Genomic DNA, 19,700 nt, shown 5'->3' on the forward strand with positions numbered 1-19,700 from the left:
CATGATAAAATTGTTATTTTCGTACTTCCAATCAGAAATTTTACCAGAACAGTAAGAAATGTGTGTAAAAGCTAGCAGGTAACTTGTGATGATTGATATGTATGCAAGCATTCAAGTTCTTTAGCAAGACTAATAAAAAATCTTTTTTACACAGTCGATAATTATTCAAAAAATAAATACTGATAGAACATACTTTTTCATTGGTAGAATCTAAAAAATTAATCAAATGAATTTCTTTGATATAAGGAAATAGATATTTTTTTTGTTGTTGAATTTTAATTCCCACTGACACAGTTAAGGTTATATTGCATCTATCAAGCTTTTAAAAGTGGTTTGAAGTTCTCCATATAGTTTCAATTTTTTCAGAATTGATTACTACATGGCAAATGTTTTGTTCTGTTGGGGTTGGGGTGACAATGATACAATTTAGGCCATATCTTTTGTTGGTGGAGGTAGACCTCATGTGTCAATCTGAACATTCTTTTGAGCATGGACAGGAACTATGAAGGATGCATTGACCTTGGGATATGGATCATGACCACAAGACTTGCAGGAATTTGAAGAAAATCTCTTCCAGACAGTCCTAGTAGAAGGGAAGAGGCAAACTCTTACAAAAGCCCCAAGACCAGATGGAAACAGTAAAGTGGGACAGCATGCTGCATACAGGATCCACAGGTCAAGTTTAGACTGAGTGATTGTAAATGATGTTTATTATTGCCCTTTAAAACTGAATGGCTTTCTTTCTTAAAAATATTTTTTTCAGCTTATTTTCATATTGATCCTAGACATTTAATTAAGAGTTAAAGGCAATTAAGACACTTGTTCACTATGGACTGACGTAAGGAAATGAAGGAAGTAAATAAATATTTAATAACTGGTCAATTTGACTGGGATGTTGTCTTTGGTTGGAATTATATATAATATTTCAATACTGGGCCTCCTGGATATCAATTAAATAAATCTGCTTGCTGGAATACTCTGAACTGTAATTTCTCTATAGTTATGAATAAGTTACCTTAGTTTATGCTGCAGCTGAGATGTTACACCTCTATGCAAGGAAAAACTCCTTGCGTAAGTGAATTATCATATGTGAAAGATCTTAAATCATCTTAAAAACCTGGAATGAATTAAATCATTCTTCATGATCTACTTATTCCTATGTATGATAATTACCTTAATCTTTCTATTGAAAAGTCCATTGAGACTCATCAAACAAGATTTAAATACACTCTACATACACTGGGTAATGGAAATTTAACACTAGTGAATTAAACTTTCTCATGACAATTCCTAGCTGATAAATGTATCTGGCTTCCAATGGATTTATTGATTCTGAGGTAATATACCAGTAAAACACCATTCCATTTTTTTTTTGGAAATCTCTTTCTCATTCTTTTATGGAAACATAGTTCCATTGTTTTACAGTACTATGTTTTCCATACAAAACAAGAATTTTAGAACTTAACACTGCATCCATACAGACTGATTTACAAACATTTACACAACATGTATTAATTAGCTGGTTGACATATTCTTTTGTAATAGGGAGGATCAACTTCAAAGAATTGGGGAGTGTTTTGTATCCAAGCTTCCTGTATCACAAAACAGAAGCAACATGAATGTTTTCAAATCTACAGTAGATTTGTACTTTACTCTCTGTGTCTCATCCCTGTACATGCATACAGATGAAACAAAAGTAATATAACTCATTATAAATAGATAATTCATACCATATTCAACCCAATATTATATATAAATTATCACAATCATTTTCACCCTTCCTCACAACATTACACAACAATTAGCAAAAATCTGCAATTAACAGTCTACAAATACATATTATTACATGTATATGGAATTATTTTTCATAAAAATACTGATATGTACATATCAAATCTCAACAAAAATTGACAATGATGTCAATTATAAATACCAATTATCATCACAGTGTTTATCTGAACATAACCACTGTGATAATGGACGGATTACAATAAAAAATACCCTCCTACATATATATTTCATTCACTGGTCTTAATGTATTTTAAAGCATATATATTCAAACCTATATACATGTATAAGTATAAATTTGGGAACTTCTAACAGTGGTCATTATTCACAGGAGGACTTTATTCACAGGTTAAATATACTTCATATGTTTCAATCATGAGAAATCAAAATACTGGTCTTTAGAGCCAGATGGTCTCTTAAGTGTTCACTGTTGGTCTTAACATAGTTCTGCACATTTGGGTCAATTTCTTTTTCAACAATGAAGAATCTGAACTGACCTCTTCATTGTGGGAGTATGCAGAAGTGCTCTCCTAATTGTAACTTTCCAATAGACTCCCACCATATAGATTTTAATGAAACTTGCAACACTTGCAAATATAAGTAATTCAGATCATATGGCCAAATAAAATGCACATATTTTGAGACTACAAAGAAACCTCTGATTTGAACCTAATTTATATTATCTGGAATATTTCACAAACAACTGTTTTTGTAATTTCATTTAGTATAGGAAGACAGAACCATTACTAGTTTAATCATTCAATACAAGAGTTTCAATTTTATCATTTCTGTATGCTGGACATAGCTTTCATAATAGAGGACTTTAAAGTCATCACTTGCTGTGTACATGTACAGTAGTGCAAAACTATCTTTGAGCAGAGGTTGATAAGTATACATCCGTTTGCCAAGAGGCCATTCTCAACATATCTGTTGACATTTCATCAATTAATGCCCATATTTTTTTTTTTGAGAAAAATTGTATAGTATACAAGTATAATCATTTCAGATTTCTTTTTATACATAAATGCACCAGGACTTGAATCTTAGACTAATTTTATAGAAAAATAAATTGCTGTATTCATAGAGGGTGATCATTTGAATATACTAACAAATGTCTGTACCACAAAACAAAACAAATGAGTCTAGCTCTAATGAATTGGCTGATAAAGTTAGAAAACTGATGTCAAAATGTTAAACATATAAACCTGCTTAAACATCACTATTCAAAGTTTTATAAGATGTTGTTTAAAAATAAAGTTAAGATGAAACTCAGAAATTTTTAATTCAAACAATTAATACTGATGCCAAACTCATATGCATAACAACTTAAAGAGATACACTGGTGGAATAGTGAATGAAACATTCAAATCCTTTTAATTATTGTTTATCGATGTTTCTTATATTTTACTGAAATGCTTAATCAACAAGTGTAATTTTTCATTATTTTGCTGACCTGACCTAGGCTTGGTAACATTGCTATAAAATGTTATATTGAAACGTAAATTATTTTTACTATGGGCAAGGTACCATAATTAGAGTTTTATGTTCAGATTACTGATCAGACATACTGCCATGTGTTTTCGCAAGTTCACATACAGACATATAGTGACTATCAATTCATGGCAAGATTTTATTTGATAAAACAGCCACTTTTTCTTTCATTTAATTGGTTGAATAATTCTGTATAGATTAATCATGGATCTATATTTTGATTAAAACAAGAGGACCATGATGGTCCTGAATCGCTCACCTGTTCCCACATGACCCAGTTTTGAGTATGACGTCGTTTGTTCTATTATTTGACATAGTAACCTAGTTTTTGAGCTCATGTGACCCAGTTTTAAATTTGACCTAGAAATTATCAAGATAAAAATTCTGACCAATTTTCATGAAGATCCATTGAAAAATATGGCCTCTAGAGAGGTCACAAAGTTTTTCTATTATTTGACCTATTGACCTAGTTTTCGAAGGTACGTGACCCTGTTTTGAATTTGATCTAGATATAATTAAGGTGAACATTCTCACTAATTTTCATGAAGATCTCATGAAAAATATGGCCTCTAGAGAGGTCACAAGGTTTTCCTATTTTTATGCCTACTGGCCTAGTTTTTGACCGCACGTGACCCAGTTTCGAAACTGACCTAGATATCATCAAGGTGAACATTCTGACCAATTTTCATGAAGATCCATTGAAAAATGTGGCCTCTAGAGAGGTCAAAAGATTTTTCTAATTTTAGACCTACTGACCTAGTTTTTGACCGCAGTTGACCCAGTTTCAAACTTGACCTAGATATCATCAAGATAAACATTCAGACCAACTTCCATACAGATCCCATGAAAAGTATGGCCTCTAGAGAGGTCACAAGGTTTTTATATCATTTGACCTACTGACCTAGTTTTTGAAGGCACGTGACCAAGTTTCAAACTTGACCTAGATATCATCAAGGTGAACATTCAGACCAATTTTCATGAAGATCCATTAAAGGGTATGGCCTCTACAGAGGTCACAAAGTTTTTCTATTTTAAGACCTACTGACCTAGTTTTTGATCGCAGTTAACCAAGTTTCATACTTGACCTATATATCATCAAGATAAACATTTAGACCAACTTTCATACAGATCCCATGAAAAATATGGCCTCTAGAGAGGTCACAACGTTTTTTCATTATTTGACCTACTGACCTACTTTTTGAAGGCACGTTACCCACTTTCGAACTTGACCTAGATATCATCAAGATGAACAATCTGACCAATTTTTATGGAGATCCATTCACAAGTATGGCCTCTAGAGAGGTCACAAAGTTTTTCTATTTTTAGACCTACTGACCTAGTTTTTGACCGCACATGACCCAGTTTCGAACTTGACCTAGATATCATCAAGATGGACATTCAGACCAACTTTCATACAAATCCCATGAAAAATATGGCCTTTAGAGAGGTCACAAGGTTTTTCTATTATTTGACCTACTGACCTAGTTTTTGAAGGCATGTGACCCACTTTCGAACTTGACCTAGATATCATCAAGGTAAACATTCTGACCAATTTTCATGAAGATCTTTGAAATAATTGGCCTCTAGAGAGGTCACAAGGTTTTTCTATTTTTAGACCTACTGACCTAGTTTTTGACCGCACGTGACCCAGTTTCGAACCTGACCTAGATATCATCAAGGTGAACATTCTGACCAATTTTCATAAAGACCCCATGAAAAATATGACCTCTCGAGTGGTAACAAGCAAAAGTTTACGCACGGACGCACGCACGGACGGACGACGCGTGATCACAAAAGCTCACCTGTCACAAAGTGTATGAAAACAGGTATCCCTTTAAGCTGTACTGAGCAAAGAAAGACTTTAAAAATAGGAATCAGATTTTATATTGTTAGTCAACAGAGACAAAAATACTAACTTCATCTAAACTTTATATAAAAGTCTGCATTCAAATAGTCGGCCATAATCACGTTTTCAAAAACATGGTTGTCAAAAACAGAATCTTTACCAAACAATGTTATCTGATAACCAGTCACTCTAAAACGTGATTGTCAAATACAGAAATTGTAATCAATTTACCTGCCAGAGACAAGCTGACAAATTTCCAATACATGTCAAATAAGTAGGTGGTCAATAAGAATATATTTACTAGAAACAGGACATGGAAAAATATGTTCTGTTGGGCATCAAGTATCACCAACATAATCGGTTAAATGGGGACGTTCTACCTGTTGACCACTCAGACTGGACAGCCTCTTAGAAATTAAGTTTTTACTAAAAATCTCTATTTATGATGCTTTTAAGAAATTTGAAAGAGACAGTATCCCAGATAATACCTGAGAATTTTTTTCCTATTTTTTGTAAAGGATTTACATGTACTTCTAATCTTTATATTGAAAGTGTGTATGAAAATCTGAAGTATTTCTAGAAAGTTGGACAAGCTCTGCAAAGCAGCTTTTATAAAATTACAAATGTAAACATAATTTACTCTTGAACTGTATACAAATTTTATTTTATATTGTATTTTTGAAAATAAACTTTCACGAAATAGACCATAATAAAATAAGTGCTCAATTATCGAAATGTTTCATTGCACCTTTCTAATTTTTTCAAAGATATTTGTATTTATGCTAGTATTTTTGTTGTTTTGTCCATTTATTTAACTGAGATAAACTCTCCTGCATATTTTGCTTTTTAAATTTAAGCTTCTTTTTTCTGTTTTCAAAAAGGTTACAGAAAAGTATGCAAAAAAAAAAAATCCTCATCCTTTCCCTCATTTTAAGAAAAATTTGGACGATAACCTATAAATTATTCTATAACAGCCTGAACCAGCTGATAAGATACAATTGTATTGTCGTTTAAACTGTAAAACCTTCTTATTTCAAGGACATTAGATTTTTTGACTTTGGCCCAAACAACTCTTACCTTGGGTAATGATTTTGTGATGTGAAATTTCAAGCTGTCGGATTTCAAATGTTAAAGATAAATGGGAATGATGAATTTGTTTGTTCAGATTTTATTTCATTACTGCCACAAGTCTAACAGTTGTTAAAAAAAAAATCTGTTTTTTTCAAAGCTTGCAAGAAAAAAACTGATAAAGTACTTATTTTACTTCACTAGATAATTAATGCTGTATCATTTTTCACTGCTTTCGTTTTGAGCAAGATACTGTGGAATCATTTTGTTGACATGAAATTTCATGGTTCTGGTCTGAGTGTTTATTGTGCGGATGTATGAATTAGTGGATTTCGAAAATAAAATGACTAGGAATTTTGTCTGTTCACTGAGATTTAATTTTCTGGACAGATACAACTACAAAATCCAGAAAATACCCCCCATCCCTCCTTGTGAAAATTATGATGATTTCACAGAAGCAAATACCTTCAAGAGATTACAGTACATTTGACTAGCAAACTATTTCAATAAACATCATTTGTTTGTTTTGGGTTTTGTGCCATTTCTCAACAGACTTTCAGCTATGTAATGGTGGGAAGTTGACTTACATGATAAACTTATCCCTAAACCATGACCAAATTCATGACCCTGTGATCCACATATCTGCTCCTTCCTCAATGAACTAATCCCGAATGTGTCATTTCAAATTAAAGGAATTACAAGACATACAAATATTAAACTTAATATGAAAGTTGTGTAGTTCATCTTAATTTAACAATAGTGGCTAGCTAACGAAAATAATGTGAGCAAAACAAATTGTAGTACGGTATACATGTCAAAACATCATTTTATAGACACAACTGAACAAACTATCTTCAACTGATAAATTACTTGTAAACTGAAAGAATTTAATTATTGCTATAACTACCAGTACATAGAAATAGATTGTCAAAGACTGTTAGTATCTTGTAAGTTTTGAATTAATTTTGATTATGTAAGATACACTCTAAAGTCATTCAAAATCTTGTTTTTCTCCCCCAACAAACGCAAGATGTACCGAAGATTTCTGAAATAATTATCTCCCTATACTTCTATATACAAGTGTGTTATACCTGTGGGATACAGGGTTTTTTTTTTTATCTTATCTGACAATCAACTAAATGATGAAAACTTCAAATAAATGAAGCTGGACTATGAACCTAGACATGTGATATTATGGAACCGCTAAAAAGCAAAATCCTCTAAAAAGGGAAATCCCTATAAACAGAACAATTATTTTTGATCAAAATAAGTTCTTTCTATTGAAATGAAACTTTCTAAACTGGAAACTACAAGAACTAACTTTTCACTTGGTGAAAATGCTATTCAGTTAAAACTTAAAATAAGGGGTTTTGCTATATATTTTCATGTTCTTGTTAGAGGTTTACTGAAGTATATTTTGCATGTTAAAAAAATATGAATTTTCATATGCTATAAATTCACCAAAAAACAGTGAGTTTATCATGAAATAAAATGGTCTACAATATCAAAGTAAGTGAATTATCAGACTCTTAATGTATTATGACATATTATGCACTGGAATGTATATAAGCTTTGGATGAAATAAGAATGCAGATTTAAGTTCTCTCTCATACAGCAACAATGACACTATCTGACACTGTAAGCAAAAACTGACAACAGAAAATAGATTTGTTTTCATAACATGCTAACTTCCTCTTGTCTACATTACAAATACTAGGCCTAGACTTTTTACCTGCATTCTTCCACATAAATACTAACTCAAGCTACCTGTGCTTGATATAATATGAACTGGACGGAGTCAAATAAATAAAGCATTGTTTCTTACTGCACGCTGCAAAGTTCCTGCAAAGTAAAATTCTGAAAAAGCAGACTCGAACAAAATGGTGGTCATTTTCACAGAGGTTTTCTGTACCTATATCTTACAGCTCTCCATAAGAGAGCTGAACCTTGCCACAGTCCTACACAGTAAGTCTCTGAAACATCAATCTCCAAAATACCTGTCAACTGCAGTCTCCTTCAACATAATTTCCTATATCTGTATTTCTTATAAAATAAGTAAGCTTTCCATAAAGGACTTTAACTTCTAGCCATGGTTTTACTTTCTCTAGTTTTACTACATCGGAATCCAATTTTATAGTACTACCTGGCCGCAAACTGCAATAGCTTCTCACATAAAATAAATAATTCTTTCTTAAGGATCTGATCCCCATTCTTCCACCATTGGTCTTTTGCAACACTAAAATCCTAGTTTTACAGTATTAGCTGGCTGCAGACTGTAATGGTTCAAAGTTCGAGTTGTGGGATTCTATCCGGTGTAACAGTTGTTCCGCTACTGGGCAGAACTGGGTCTCCCAACAATCCATGATAAATTCCTGCAAATCTTCATCCATCTGAGACAACTCTGCATCATATATATTCTCTTTGTCTGAAAATGTCATTATTAAATAAGTTCCATTTATGTTAGTTAACCCATAATGATTTGTTTGTTTGTTTTGGGTTTAATGCTGTTTTTCCAACAGTATTTCAGTTAGGTAACAGTTGACAGTTGAAATAACCAGTGCTCCTGGATTCGGAACCAGTACAAACCTGTTCTCCCCAAGTAACTGCCAACTTCCCCACATGAATCAGAGGTGGAGGACGAATAATTTCAGACACAATGTCTTAATTAAACCGTCATGGAGATCATACACCTCGCCCGTGGACTCATGACCCCTCAATCATAGACCTGCGCTCTCCCTATTGAGCTAAGCCAATAGGCCTCATCGATAATGAAAATCGCTTGTTTATATTAAGTATTCTGCACATAGATTTAAGCATTCTCAAAAAATGAGGTGGGACAGAAGATCATATTTTTTCATACAAGCTGAAATAAATGAAATTTTAACAAAATTTATACACATTTAAAACAAGTATGCCCACAGGCAGAATGTTGAGCAAGCCAGCTGTCAAGTGTGACCTTGACCTTAGACCTAGGGACCCGGTTCTTGCGCATGACACTCTATGTCATAATGGTGAACATTCATGCCAAGTTACATCAAAATCCCACCATGCATGAAGAAGAAATGCTCCAGACAAACTTCAATTTGACCTTTGACCTCCAGCTGTGGCCTTGACCTTTGAGATATGAACATGGGGTTTGCGCACGACACTCCTTCTCATTGAGGTAAACATTCATGTCAAATACAAACAAGATTGGTGCATGCATGTCAAAGTTATGATCCAGACAAAATTGGACAGACGCACACACGCACAAACACCGACCCGCTAAAAGTGACAACTATATCGAGCTCACCGCAAGCGGGCTCGACAAAATCTTGTAAAACCTTACTTGCAGATCAGTAAGTCATTATTTTTTGCAGTACAGCTAAATTTACAGCTCATTTCTACTATGTGACTACAACGACAATATTTTCTAAGTCTTTTACTTTACAAGTGTTCAAATGAATACTTTCTTAATCTCACTGAATTGTATTGTTTTTAACTTTTATTAACAATCTACAATATATTGTACATGCACACTCTCAAAATTTGAGACATCTGACATAAATCTGTCAGCATGTCACTGTATTTTTCATAATTGAGCCGCGCCATGGGAAAACCAACATAGTGGGTATGCGACCAGCAAGGATCCAGACCAGCCTGCGCATCCGCGCAGTCTGGTCAGGATCCATGCTGTTCGTTAACAGTTTCTCCAATTCCAATAGGCTTTAAAAGCGAACAGCATGGAGCCTGACCAGACTGCGCGGATGCGCAGGCTGGTCTGGATCCATGCTGGTCGCATACCCACTATGTTGGTTTTCTCATGGCACGGCTCATATGTAAAACAAGACTGACCTAAGAAGTCAACAAGTATTTCTGACAGTTCCTGTGCCTCTATCTGACCAAAGCAAGCATTACTGCTGGTGATTTTACCACTGTAGTTCCACAGTGTCTGACAGACCATTCCTGCAAGCTCCCAGTCTCCTCGTCCAAAGTCACGTAGAACCTCAACCAATCTGATAATACAAGAATGATTATATCATGTAAAGAGAAACTAGAACTATTACTGAATGTGATGAATACCAACATAAAACACTGTCAGCAGTCCAAGGGCACATAACTTTCCAATACTTGGACCAACCCTGAAAAAAAAACAATTATCACAAAAATACTCCTATTAAATTTTACCACCTAAATTTCAATTTTAGGGTAGAATAAAAAAAGCTGCCCCCCTCCCCCACCACACACCACCAAAACAAAAACATATCAAAAATACAAGCTATCCTGTGTATGACTTCCTTCTTAATCTGTATCAAAGACTGATAACATTTACACAACAGTAAGAATTCAATAAACAGATACAATGCATTGTTCAAAATTATTTCATTTTCACTTTTAGAAGATTCAGTTACACATCTTTTGCCAATGGTCAGCTAAGGATTAGTAATATTATTATTTTACTAATTATGTGACCAACCAACTGTATTTTTGGCAGTCAACCAAAGCAATTTTTATTTGATTTCTGTCAGTAACTTCAATCTCATTCAACATGTATTTTTCTGTCAGATAATCAGATTTGTTTAACATAACTCTTATGTTTTTCCTTTCATTGGCCACAATTTTAAACAGAAAAATATATAATTTCGGTCATAAAACTGACATTTTGAAAACTGCCGTCTCAAAAAATCCAAAAACAATCGTGCTACCATCCCAGAGACTTTCACATTGATATGTAATTTATACCTTGATAATAAATGTGTTTTTCATGAAAATTACTGTTACAAAGCCTTTTTTGGATAAAATGGTAATTGTTTTATAACACACCATTAACCTTTATTTTTGTATTCAAATTTACGTAATCGATACTTACGGTAACTGTTTTATAACACACCATCAAACTATATTTTAGTATTCAATTTCACCTAGGCTAATCAGTACTGCTGTTGTTTCTATGAGGACAACTCTCAAGTATTTCAAAATAATCATCGTAGTTACTTAATGCTGACACAAAATAGTGTTACCAAACAACCAAAGTTTCTCCAAAACATCATTTCTCTCTCACTTTTCTAGCAAAGCATGCTTTTATTCAGCCAATAAGGTTAAGTGCTTATTATCAGGCAAAGGCTACATAAATGTTGAACATAATACCTAAAGTAATAGCTTTTTGATAAAAGCCTGTTTTGACATGACGGCAACTCATTAAACGATACATAAGAAGAAAATGTGTCAACAGAAACATAGTTACTATTTTGAAATGTTTCATAACACATTTATGTAAGTGAAAATATTTTGTTACAAAATTTACATGAAACACCTTAAGTAGATGTTACATGTGCCGGAAACTTTTGCAATTACTTTTATAAATATTTTTAACTAATGTTTCTTCAAAAGTAAAAATTCAATGTTACAGTCAATCCTCTTTTAAATAAATGAGCCTTGGTAAACACAATGGAAACTTTACAAGTAAAGTAGCAGATATTATTTTACACTCTCTTCTTGGTGATATGATGACATAATTAGAACAGATTATCAGATTCATGAAAATCACATGTGAAACTAACCATTATGTGTAAGAATTTTTTCATTTATCACAATCAGCAGGATAAGTCACTGTGCTATCGTTCTTGGTCATTCTTTTCATTTTGTTCATTTTTTCAAGCAAGGACTATTTTCTCAAAAGCATATCTTGAAATCTGCAACATTTATCAACTATTTTCCAAATACTGTTAAAGTAGAAATTGCACTCTCAGTGTACTGATAATACAAATGTATGTTGTCTTTTATGGCAACTACTGGTGAATTTTGGATCAGTAAATGACCAAAAATCATTTTCTTTCAAATTATTTTCAATTTTTCTGATTCTTTAAATTTATTCCCTCCAAAAAACAAGTTTCTAATAGACCATTTCTCAAGGAGTTTTGACTGAAAATCAAGCTGTTTTGTTTCAGATTTCAAGTACTTTTTCCAGCTTTTTTCTACAGTCAATTTTAAGGAGTGTTCAAGGTCTGAGCAAACCATGTGGAAATCATTTCTCATAATCATATGTAACAGATAAAAAAAAAAAACGTCTGACAATTCATTCTGTACAAAGACACCTCGTGGGCTTGGTGCATAAATGTTGTAACTATGATTTTTTGTGAAAATCATTTTTTTGCATTAAATGTATTATTTTAGACATGTTCACTATATGACAAAATATCATAAACATATTCTCAATGTAACTAGCAAAATTCAGAAAATGCACAAAAGTTGTATCTCAAATCGTAATATTTTCATTGTGCATGAATGTTGTATCTCAACTTACAACATATGCGCACACTGGTATTTCCCGACAGTTCTGTGCATGACTGTTGTAAGTAGGTAAATAGAGTTATAAATATAACACAAAATTCAATATGATAGCTCTTGAAGACTATTTTTAAGATACATGAGTGTAGATATACATGTATTACTACTTATGACATCATCACTGTCTTGGTATGCTTTCCTATATAGAATGGCCTAAAAATAATGGGAAAAAAATAAAATGTTATATTTTGATATAAACAAGAAACAAGTATTTTTTAAGGATCTGACCTCAGATCAGCCTTAGTATGTCTGAACCTTTAAACAATTAAGCTATATATCTCTTGCTTATGATTTAAAATCTTATTTAACATTTTAAGAAGACAAGCCTTACTGACAATGCATTTGTTAAATAATATGAGACTAATTTTATATCCGACACATTCATAAAAAGTATTTGCAAAATAGTGAAACACTTATTTTTCAGCCCTTATGCTGGACACAAAAGATTCTGCCTTTGCATCCAGTTTAGATCATGATCAGCCTGCACATCCAGGCAGTCTGATCAAGATCTGCACTGTTCACCATTCAGTCAGTATATTTTTGTTAAGCACCCCTTTTAACAGTTAACGGTACTGTCCAGAATGAAAGACGGACAAGTTCATAATAGAAATTTAGCAGGGTAAGTGTTAATTGGGTACCTAAAAGAGCTGACAGAGTTTCACATATGTGTACATGCACGTTCATTAAGATCCATACGTATATATAAATGTCTGCTAAACTTTGTCCAAAAAAATGTAATCAGTTGGTTCCAAACACGTAAATCTATGTTTTATGACATATTGCACGTCTAAATTGCATGAAAATTTTAAAGATCTAAATTTGGACTTCTTAGATGCTATTTGAAATAAGGAATAATATCCTTCACGTACAAACACGTACAGCAATGTTGGTCAGCATGTGTAGTTGTGCACCTGGGGTTTCGCGTCCGGATTCATTCAGTCATGTAGAAGTTATGGCCCCTGACTTTGTAAAAATTGGTCATTTTAGTGTTGTGTCACGCCTAGCTCCAAAAGTATATGACTTAGAGTCACAAAACTTTACAGGAATGTTGGTCAGCATGTGTAGTTGTGCACCTGGGGTTTCACGTCCGGATTCATCAAGTCATGCAGGAGTTATGGCCTCTGACTTAGTAAAAAATTGGTCATTTTAATGTTGTGTCGTGCATAGCTCCAAAAGTGTTTGACCTAGTGTCACCAAAGTTTACAGGAATGTTGGTCAGCATGTGCAGTTGTGCACCTGGGGTTTCGCGTCCGGATTCATTCAGTCTTGTAGGAGTTATAGCCCCTGACTTAGTTAAAAATTGGTCATTTTAATGTTGTGTCGTGCATAGCTCCAGAAGTATTTGACCTAGAGTCACCAAAGTTTACAGGAATGTTGGTCAGCATGTGCAGTTGTGCACCTGGGGTTTCGCGTCCAGATTCATTCAGTCATGTAGGAGTTATGGCCCCTGACTTAGTTAAAAATTGGTCAGTTTAATGTTGTGTTGTGTGTAGCTCCAAAAGTATTTGACCTAGTCACCAAAGTTTACAGGAATGTTGGTCAGCATGTGCAGTTGTGCACCTGGGGTTTCGCGTCCGGATTCATTCAGTATTGTAGGAGTTATGGCCCCTGACCTGGGAAAAAATTGTCATTTTAATGTCATGTAGTGGGGGCATCTGTGTCCCATGGACACATTTCTAGTTAATTTTGACAGAGTTATGCCAACTTTTTAACTTTAATTTTTTTATGAAAGTTTTATAAACTTTTTACGGACAAAGCTATAATTCAGTCAAGCACAGAGAAAAGTCAAGCGTGCTGTCTTATGGACAGGTCTAGAAATTTTAACAATTTACATTAAAGACCATTTTTCAATGTAATCCATTCCAATGATTTGTTTGTTTTATTGTTCTTTTCATAAGTGCTTTTAGACATAACTAGTTAATATTATACTTTACCATAATTCTTGGAATGAAGAGAGGCATACCCTTGTATAGGGTACATGCAACTTACTATTATAGTTAGTGGCTGTTCTAAGGATTTTAAGTCAGTCATGACTGCAATTATTTCTCTTGTCACAGAAAAATGAAAACTTTCCAGACATTCCTGAATTTTGTCAGATATTGTCTGAAAATTCTACCTTTTTTAATGGTGTCTGATGTTTTAGGAATATGACCCTGCCAAGAAACATTTATATAGTTTTCTTGGCCTTGGTTTCCTAAATTTGGTTATTTTTATTGCTGAAAAATAAAAGATAATAGTATGATTGTATTAAAACTGTGCACAAAAGTATTTATGTAACTTAGTTGTTCCTTGAAACGTGAAATACATTTTGAAGAGCTGAACAAACTTTTTGTCAAAATACATATGTGACTGATTTTAATTAAGTAATTCTTATGTCTAATCTGTTCAAATTTTATTCACTGTGATATTTCTGATATGATTTAGTTTTAATATTCAGCTTTACTGGAATAATGCACACTTGATGTTGTCTTGAGTTTTAGTTACAACATTTGTGCACAATATTTTCCATTCGGATTTCAGTGCGCAAATGTTGTATCTAAGTTATATTTAAATATATCAATTTTGGTGGAAATAATCTGTGTTCTCTGTTTTCTGCTCATAAGCATTTATCATAAAACAATAAATAAATAAAGGAAACTTTAGTTTTGATTTATATTTTAAAATAAAAATAGTTTTTTCTCTCTCCTGTAAAGTTTTCAAATTATGACTTACAACATTCATGCACCAAGCCCACGACCTGCACTTATTAGGACTATGCACTGTTGCTCTATTCTTCTTTAATTCACTATTTGATCAATATCTCCATTTACGTAATCAAGCTCATGGCTAAAAAAACAAGAGCTGTCGGATGACAGCGCGCTCGACTATTCGAAAAATTGATCGAAGAATGGGGTCAAAATATTACCACAGATTTTCAGAAAAAAGAAATAATGGATTAAACACCAAAATGTTCCTGTACTTGTGAATTTTGATTAGTCTTGCACGAAATGGCTATGTGTGACCATGATGGCAAATATGTTATGTTTTATGTTAGGCAAAATATGGACTTGTATGAAAAATTTAACCAATTTCTAAGTCCAAAAAGGGCCATAATTCAGTCAAAAAAGTTGAAAGAGTTATGTACTCTCGCCTACATATGGAAATCATGTTGATAAACTAGTGTTAAAAGTTTCAAAGCCACTGTTCAAATAGTTTTGACAAAACACAGACTTGTAAGAAAACCTGAACAAATTTCAAAGTTCAAAAAGTGCCATAATTCAGCCAAAATAGTTGTCAGAGTTATGTACTCTTGCCTACAGATGGAAATCATGATGATAAACAAGTGTTTAAAGTTTAAAAGCCATGTCAAATAATTTTGACAAAACGTGGACATGTACGAAAACAGAACCGATTTCCAAATCCAAAAAGGGCCATAATTCAGCCAAAATTGATGACAGAGTTATCTGCTGATAGAGACTATTATAATGAACAAGTTATAAAAGTTTCAAAGCCATATGTCAAACACTTTACACAAAATATGAACAGGTACAAAAAATTTAACCAAGATTTCTAAGTAAAAAGGGGCCATAATTCAGCCAAAATCCTTGATGGAGTTATGTATTCTTGCCTATAACTGGACATGGTGATGGTAAACAAGTGTTTAAAGTTTAAAAGCTTCATCTCAAAAGACTTTGTCAAAATGTGGACTGGTACGAAAAACTTAACCAAGATTTCTAAGTCAAAAAGGGGCCATAATTCAGCCAAAATCCTAGATGGAGTTACGTACTCTTGCCTATAATTGGACATGGTGATGGTAAACAAGTGTTGAAAGTTTCAAAGCTTTATCTCAAAAGACTTTGTCAAAATATGAACTGGTACGAAAAACTTAACCAAGATTTCTATGTCAAAAGGGGCCATAATTCAGTCAAATTGCTTTACAGAGTTATGTACTCTTGCCTACAACTGGCCATGGTGATGGTAAACAAGTGTTGAAAGTTTCAAAGCTTTATCTCAAAAGACTTTGTCAAAATGTGGACTGGTACGAAAAACTTAACCAAGATTTCTAAGTCAAAAAGGGGCCATAATTCAGTCAAAATCCTAGACGGAGTTACGTTCTCTTGCCTATAATTGGACATGGTGATGGTAAACAAGTGTTGAAAGTTTCAAAGCTTTATCTCAAAAGACTTTGTCAAAATATGAACTAGTACGAAAAACTTAACCAAGATTTCTAAGTCAAAAGGGGCCATAATTCAGTCAAATTGCTTTACGGAGTTATGTACTCTTGCCTACAACTGGCCATGGTGATGGTAAACAAGTGTTGAAAGTTTCAAAGCTTTATCTCAAAAGACTGTCAAAAAGTGGACTGGTACGAAAAACTTAACCAGGGTGTGATGCCGCCGCCAACGCCGACGCCGTGGTGAGTAGGATAGCTCTACTTATTCTTCGAATAGTCGAGCTAAAAATATGATGACGTCTTTTAACCCTTTTGGGAATGATTACATAAACTTCTGTGACATGAAACATGTGTAATATTGCATTTTTGTGGCAGATTCAGGACACTACAAATTCTCACCAAGACAGAAAATGGCAAATCCTTTACAAGACTTCAGGTCAAAAAGTTCATCAGGCATATTTTGTTAATTATATAATGTCTAACAAAAGCTTCGCTATTCGCAGCATAATAGTGATTATTTTGGAATGAAAATAAATCCGAAGTTATTTAGGCAAGGAATTATCTGGTTTTTTCTCGTTGTTATTTTTAGATAAATGCTATTTTTAGACAACTTGTCATTACATATGTATGCCATTTGGAATGCTTCGGTTTCAACAGCAAAACTATCTCTGACGTCACATTATCAATTGCAAACATGGCAGATGAAACAGACACAAAATTCTTTAATTTAAATCTGATTTCATCTTGTGAAATTAAACTATCGGGCCATGTTAAAAGCTTTTGCAGGAAGGCTGGACATCCTGTTAATCTAGAGGAGCAACGTATTGACGTGTCGAATGTTCCTGATTCGGAGAAAATTACAGGTAATGTAACACGCTATGGACGAAAAATAATGTCGTCTCTGTGAAGCAAACATATTGCTTTCTATCACTGGTTTGAAGAAATAATTCAGGCTTACAAATATAGAGAAAAATGGAATGAACGTGTAGGGTGTGGTGTGTCTGTTATTATTTCTCAGCTGGATATATTATGCGATACCGCGGTCATGAATTTGATTTTGAACATTTGTTAAGAAATGTTAATATGTGTTTATACTGGTTGACTTACATGGTATATGAGCAACATATAGATACACGTCAATTTGAAGGCTGATACGATTTACCAAAGCTTAATCTTCATATGAAAGTGATAGAGATTTCCCTGACCGGTTAGATATTTCCCCGACACCGGTTTCAATAACTTCACATACTTAAATGCTCATTTTTATACCATCCCGTATTAATTCAAAGAATTTTTGTATCCGAGTAAGAAAGTTTTTGTATTGGCTCTGTTACTTTTGGGCTGTCTCAGGGATTCGTTGTTTGGTTGGGTCTTGGCCGGTCTGTGTATCTGTGAGGTTTTGGTGTAGCTTAATCTGTCAGTTAAGACGTCTTTAAATTTCTGCAGTGAGTGCGGGTGTTTTCTGGGCTCTACTGGATCTGCGCGGATGCATGGGCTGGTCTTGATTCGCCACGTTTGTGGGGTCCTTGGGTCGGTTTTCTTGTGACAGGGCTCATGCATGCTACTTTGAGTTTATGTTGGTCACATTCCTGTTGTTAGTAAATGTTACTAATGTTTAGATGGTTTGTGATATTTGTTTGCTGATCTGTTTTGGCTGTTAATTTGTACATGTATATGCATTTATCTGTAATGCTGATGCCCTTAAAGGGCCAAGATTTGAAATAAAACTTGAAACTTGAATGTAACGGCAGCAGTGAAGTTTTCTATAGGCAGTATGCTGAGCGTATATAAAGTATAATTATGTAACATTACTGCCACAAATAACATTAATACTGCCTTTAGTGTTAAGTGGATTACAGTTGCAGGAAAGAAAACGGTAAACAAACATAAATATACATAACAAAAAAGTTGAGTAATGCACTTTTTTATGCTTTGTCATTAAAATACTCATTAATAAAGATATATCAGAGAAGTCATTGTTACAAAGACATTTGAACTAGGACAGCCAATTAGGGGAGGCTACATTGCGGACTGTCTGGGGTCTTTTTGTTAGGTACATTTGTACCAGGATTTATAGAAGTAGTACAGACAAAGCATCAATTGATATTTTTTGTTTTACATGAGAACCTACTTTAATTTCAATCAGAAGATACAGTGGTACGTTTAAATCCCTTTACTTTCGGTTTGAATTACATTTTTCAGATCTGCATTTTGCAAAGGCATGCATAGGCCATAAAGATAATTTAGGAATATAAAATTCAACATAAATTTGGTTCTGTTGTTCAATATAAATTGGAAAAGAAATTTTGAATTCACATGTCTCGGGTGATGCTACAAAACTTTCAAGTTTCATTGAAATATTAAATGTATTTAATGGTTTGATTGTATTTATAGTTTGAGATTTTTACAAAATGCGTTCAAGTGAGTAAAATGCAATCGTGAATAATTTTTTACAATGTTTCGGGCATGAGAAAATTATGAATGGTAATTTTAATTCTGTTTGACACAGGTTTGCATTCTTTTTGTTACATGTACATTAATTGTGTTAAGCAGTATTTATGTACAGGAGTATGGACCTATCTGCTAATTGTTTGATAACCATCAAAAATATTATTCATTTCAGTTATTGACAAATATAGAAGACAAGACTCTCATTTAGTCCCCTTTTGATAGGTGGTGGCTTCAATTTTTGTTGTATATATAAAGTATATTACTATATCTTAGTAAGTCTACGATTTTGTTTTCCCGCTGTATCTACCAAGGGTTGGAATGCTGAGGAACATATTGGAAACTTTATTTTGCCAGGTTATCGATTAACTACTTCTTATAATTTTCTTGTAAAAACCCAAGTGCTTAGAGTATATAAAGTGGTAACTTCACATGTCGCTTATTACCATACGAATATGTAGGTCATTTATTGCAAAGTAAATTGCGTTACATCTATACTGAGAGCGTGTTAATATGCTGTTAACAGAAAAATTTGAAGACTGATGAAAAACTTAAAAGTACAAATGTACAATGTATATT

General features: G+C 33.4%; 1 protein-coding gene across 4 annotated transcripts in view; it reads right to left on the reverse strand.

Annotated features, from left to right (window-relative positions):
- Window positions 1-19,700, reverse strand: part of LOC123552385 (armadillo repeat-containing protein 2-like) — a 465,377-nt gene that overhangs the window by 411,244 nt on the left and 34,433 nt on the right. For 3 of the 4 annotated variants that reach the window (XM_045342015.2, XM_045342014.2, XM_045342012.2), the window contains 2 exons: window positions 10,028-10,188; window positions 1,841-8,618 (listed from right to left, as the gene is read on the reverse strand). In XM_045342015.2, the coding sequence (XP_045197950.2) occupies window positions 8,452-8,618; window positions 10,028-10,188 (328 nt within the window). In that variant the 3' untranslated portion in view covers window positions 1,841-8,451. Of the gene's footprint in view, window positions 1-1,840; window positions 8,619-10,027; window positions 10,189-19,700 lie in introns of those variants that run through there. The other variant, XR_008370717.1, reaches the window with a different exon arrangement.

This window comes from Mercenaria mercenaria, chromosome 4 (assembly GCF_021730395.1).
Source record: "Mercenaria mercenaria strain notata chromosome 4, MADL_Memer_1, whole genome shotgun sequence".
NCBI classification, from domain to species: Eukaryota; Metazoa; Mollusca; class Bivalvia; order Venerida; family Veneridae; genus Mercenaria; species Mercenaria mercenaria.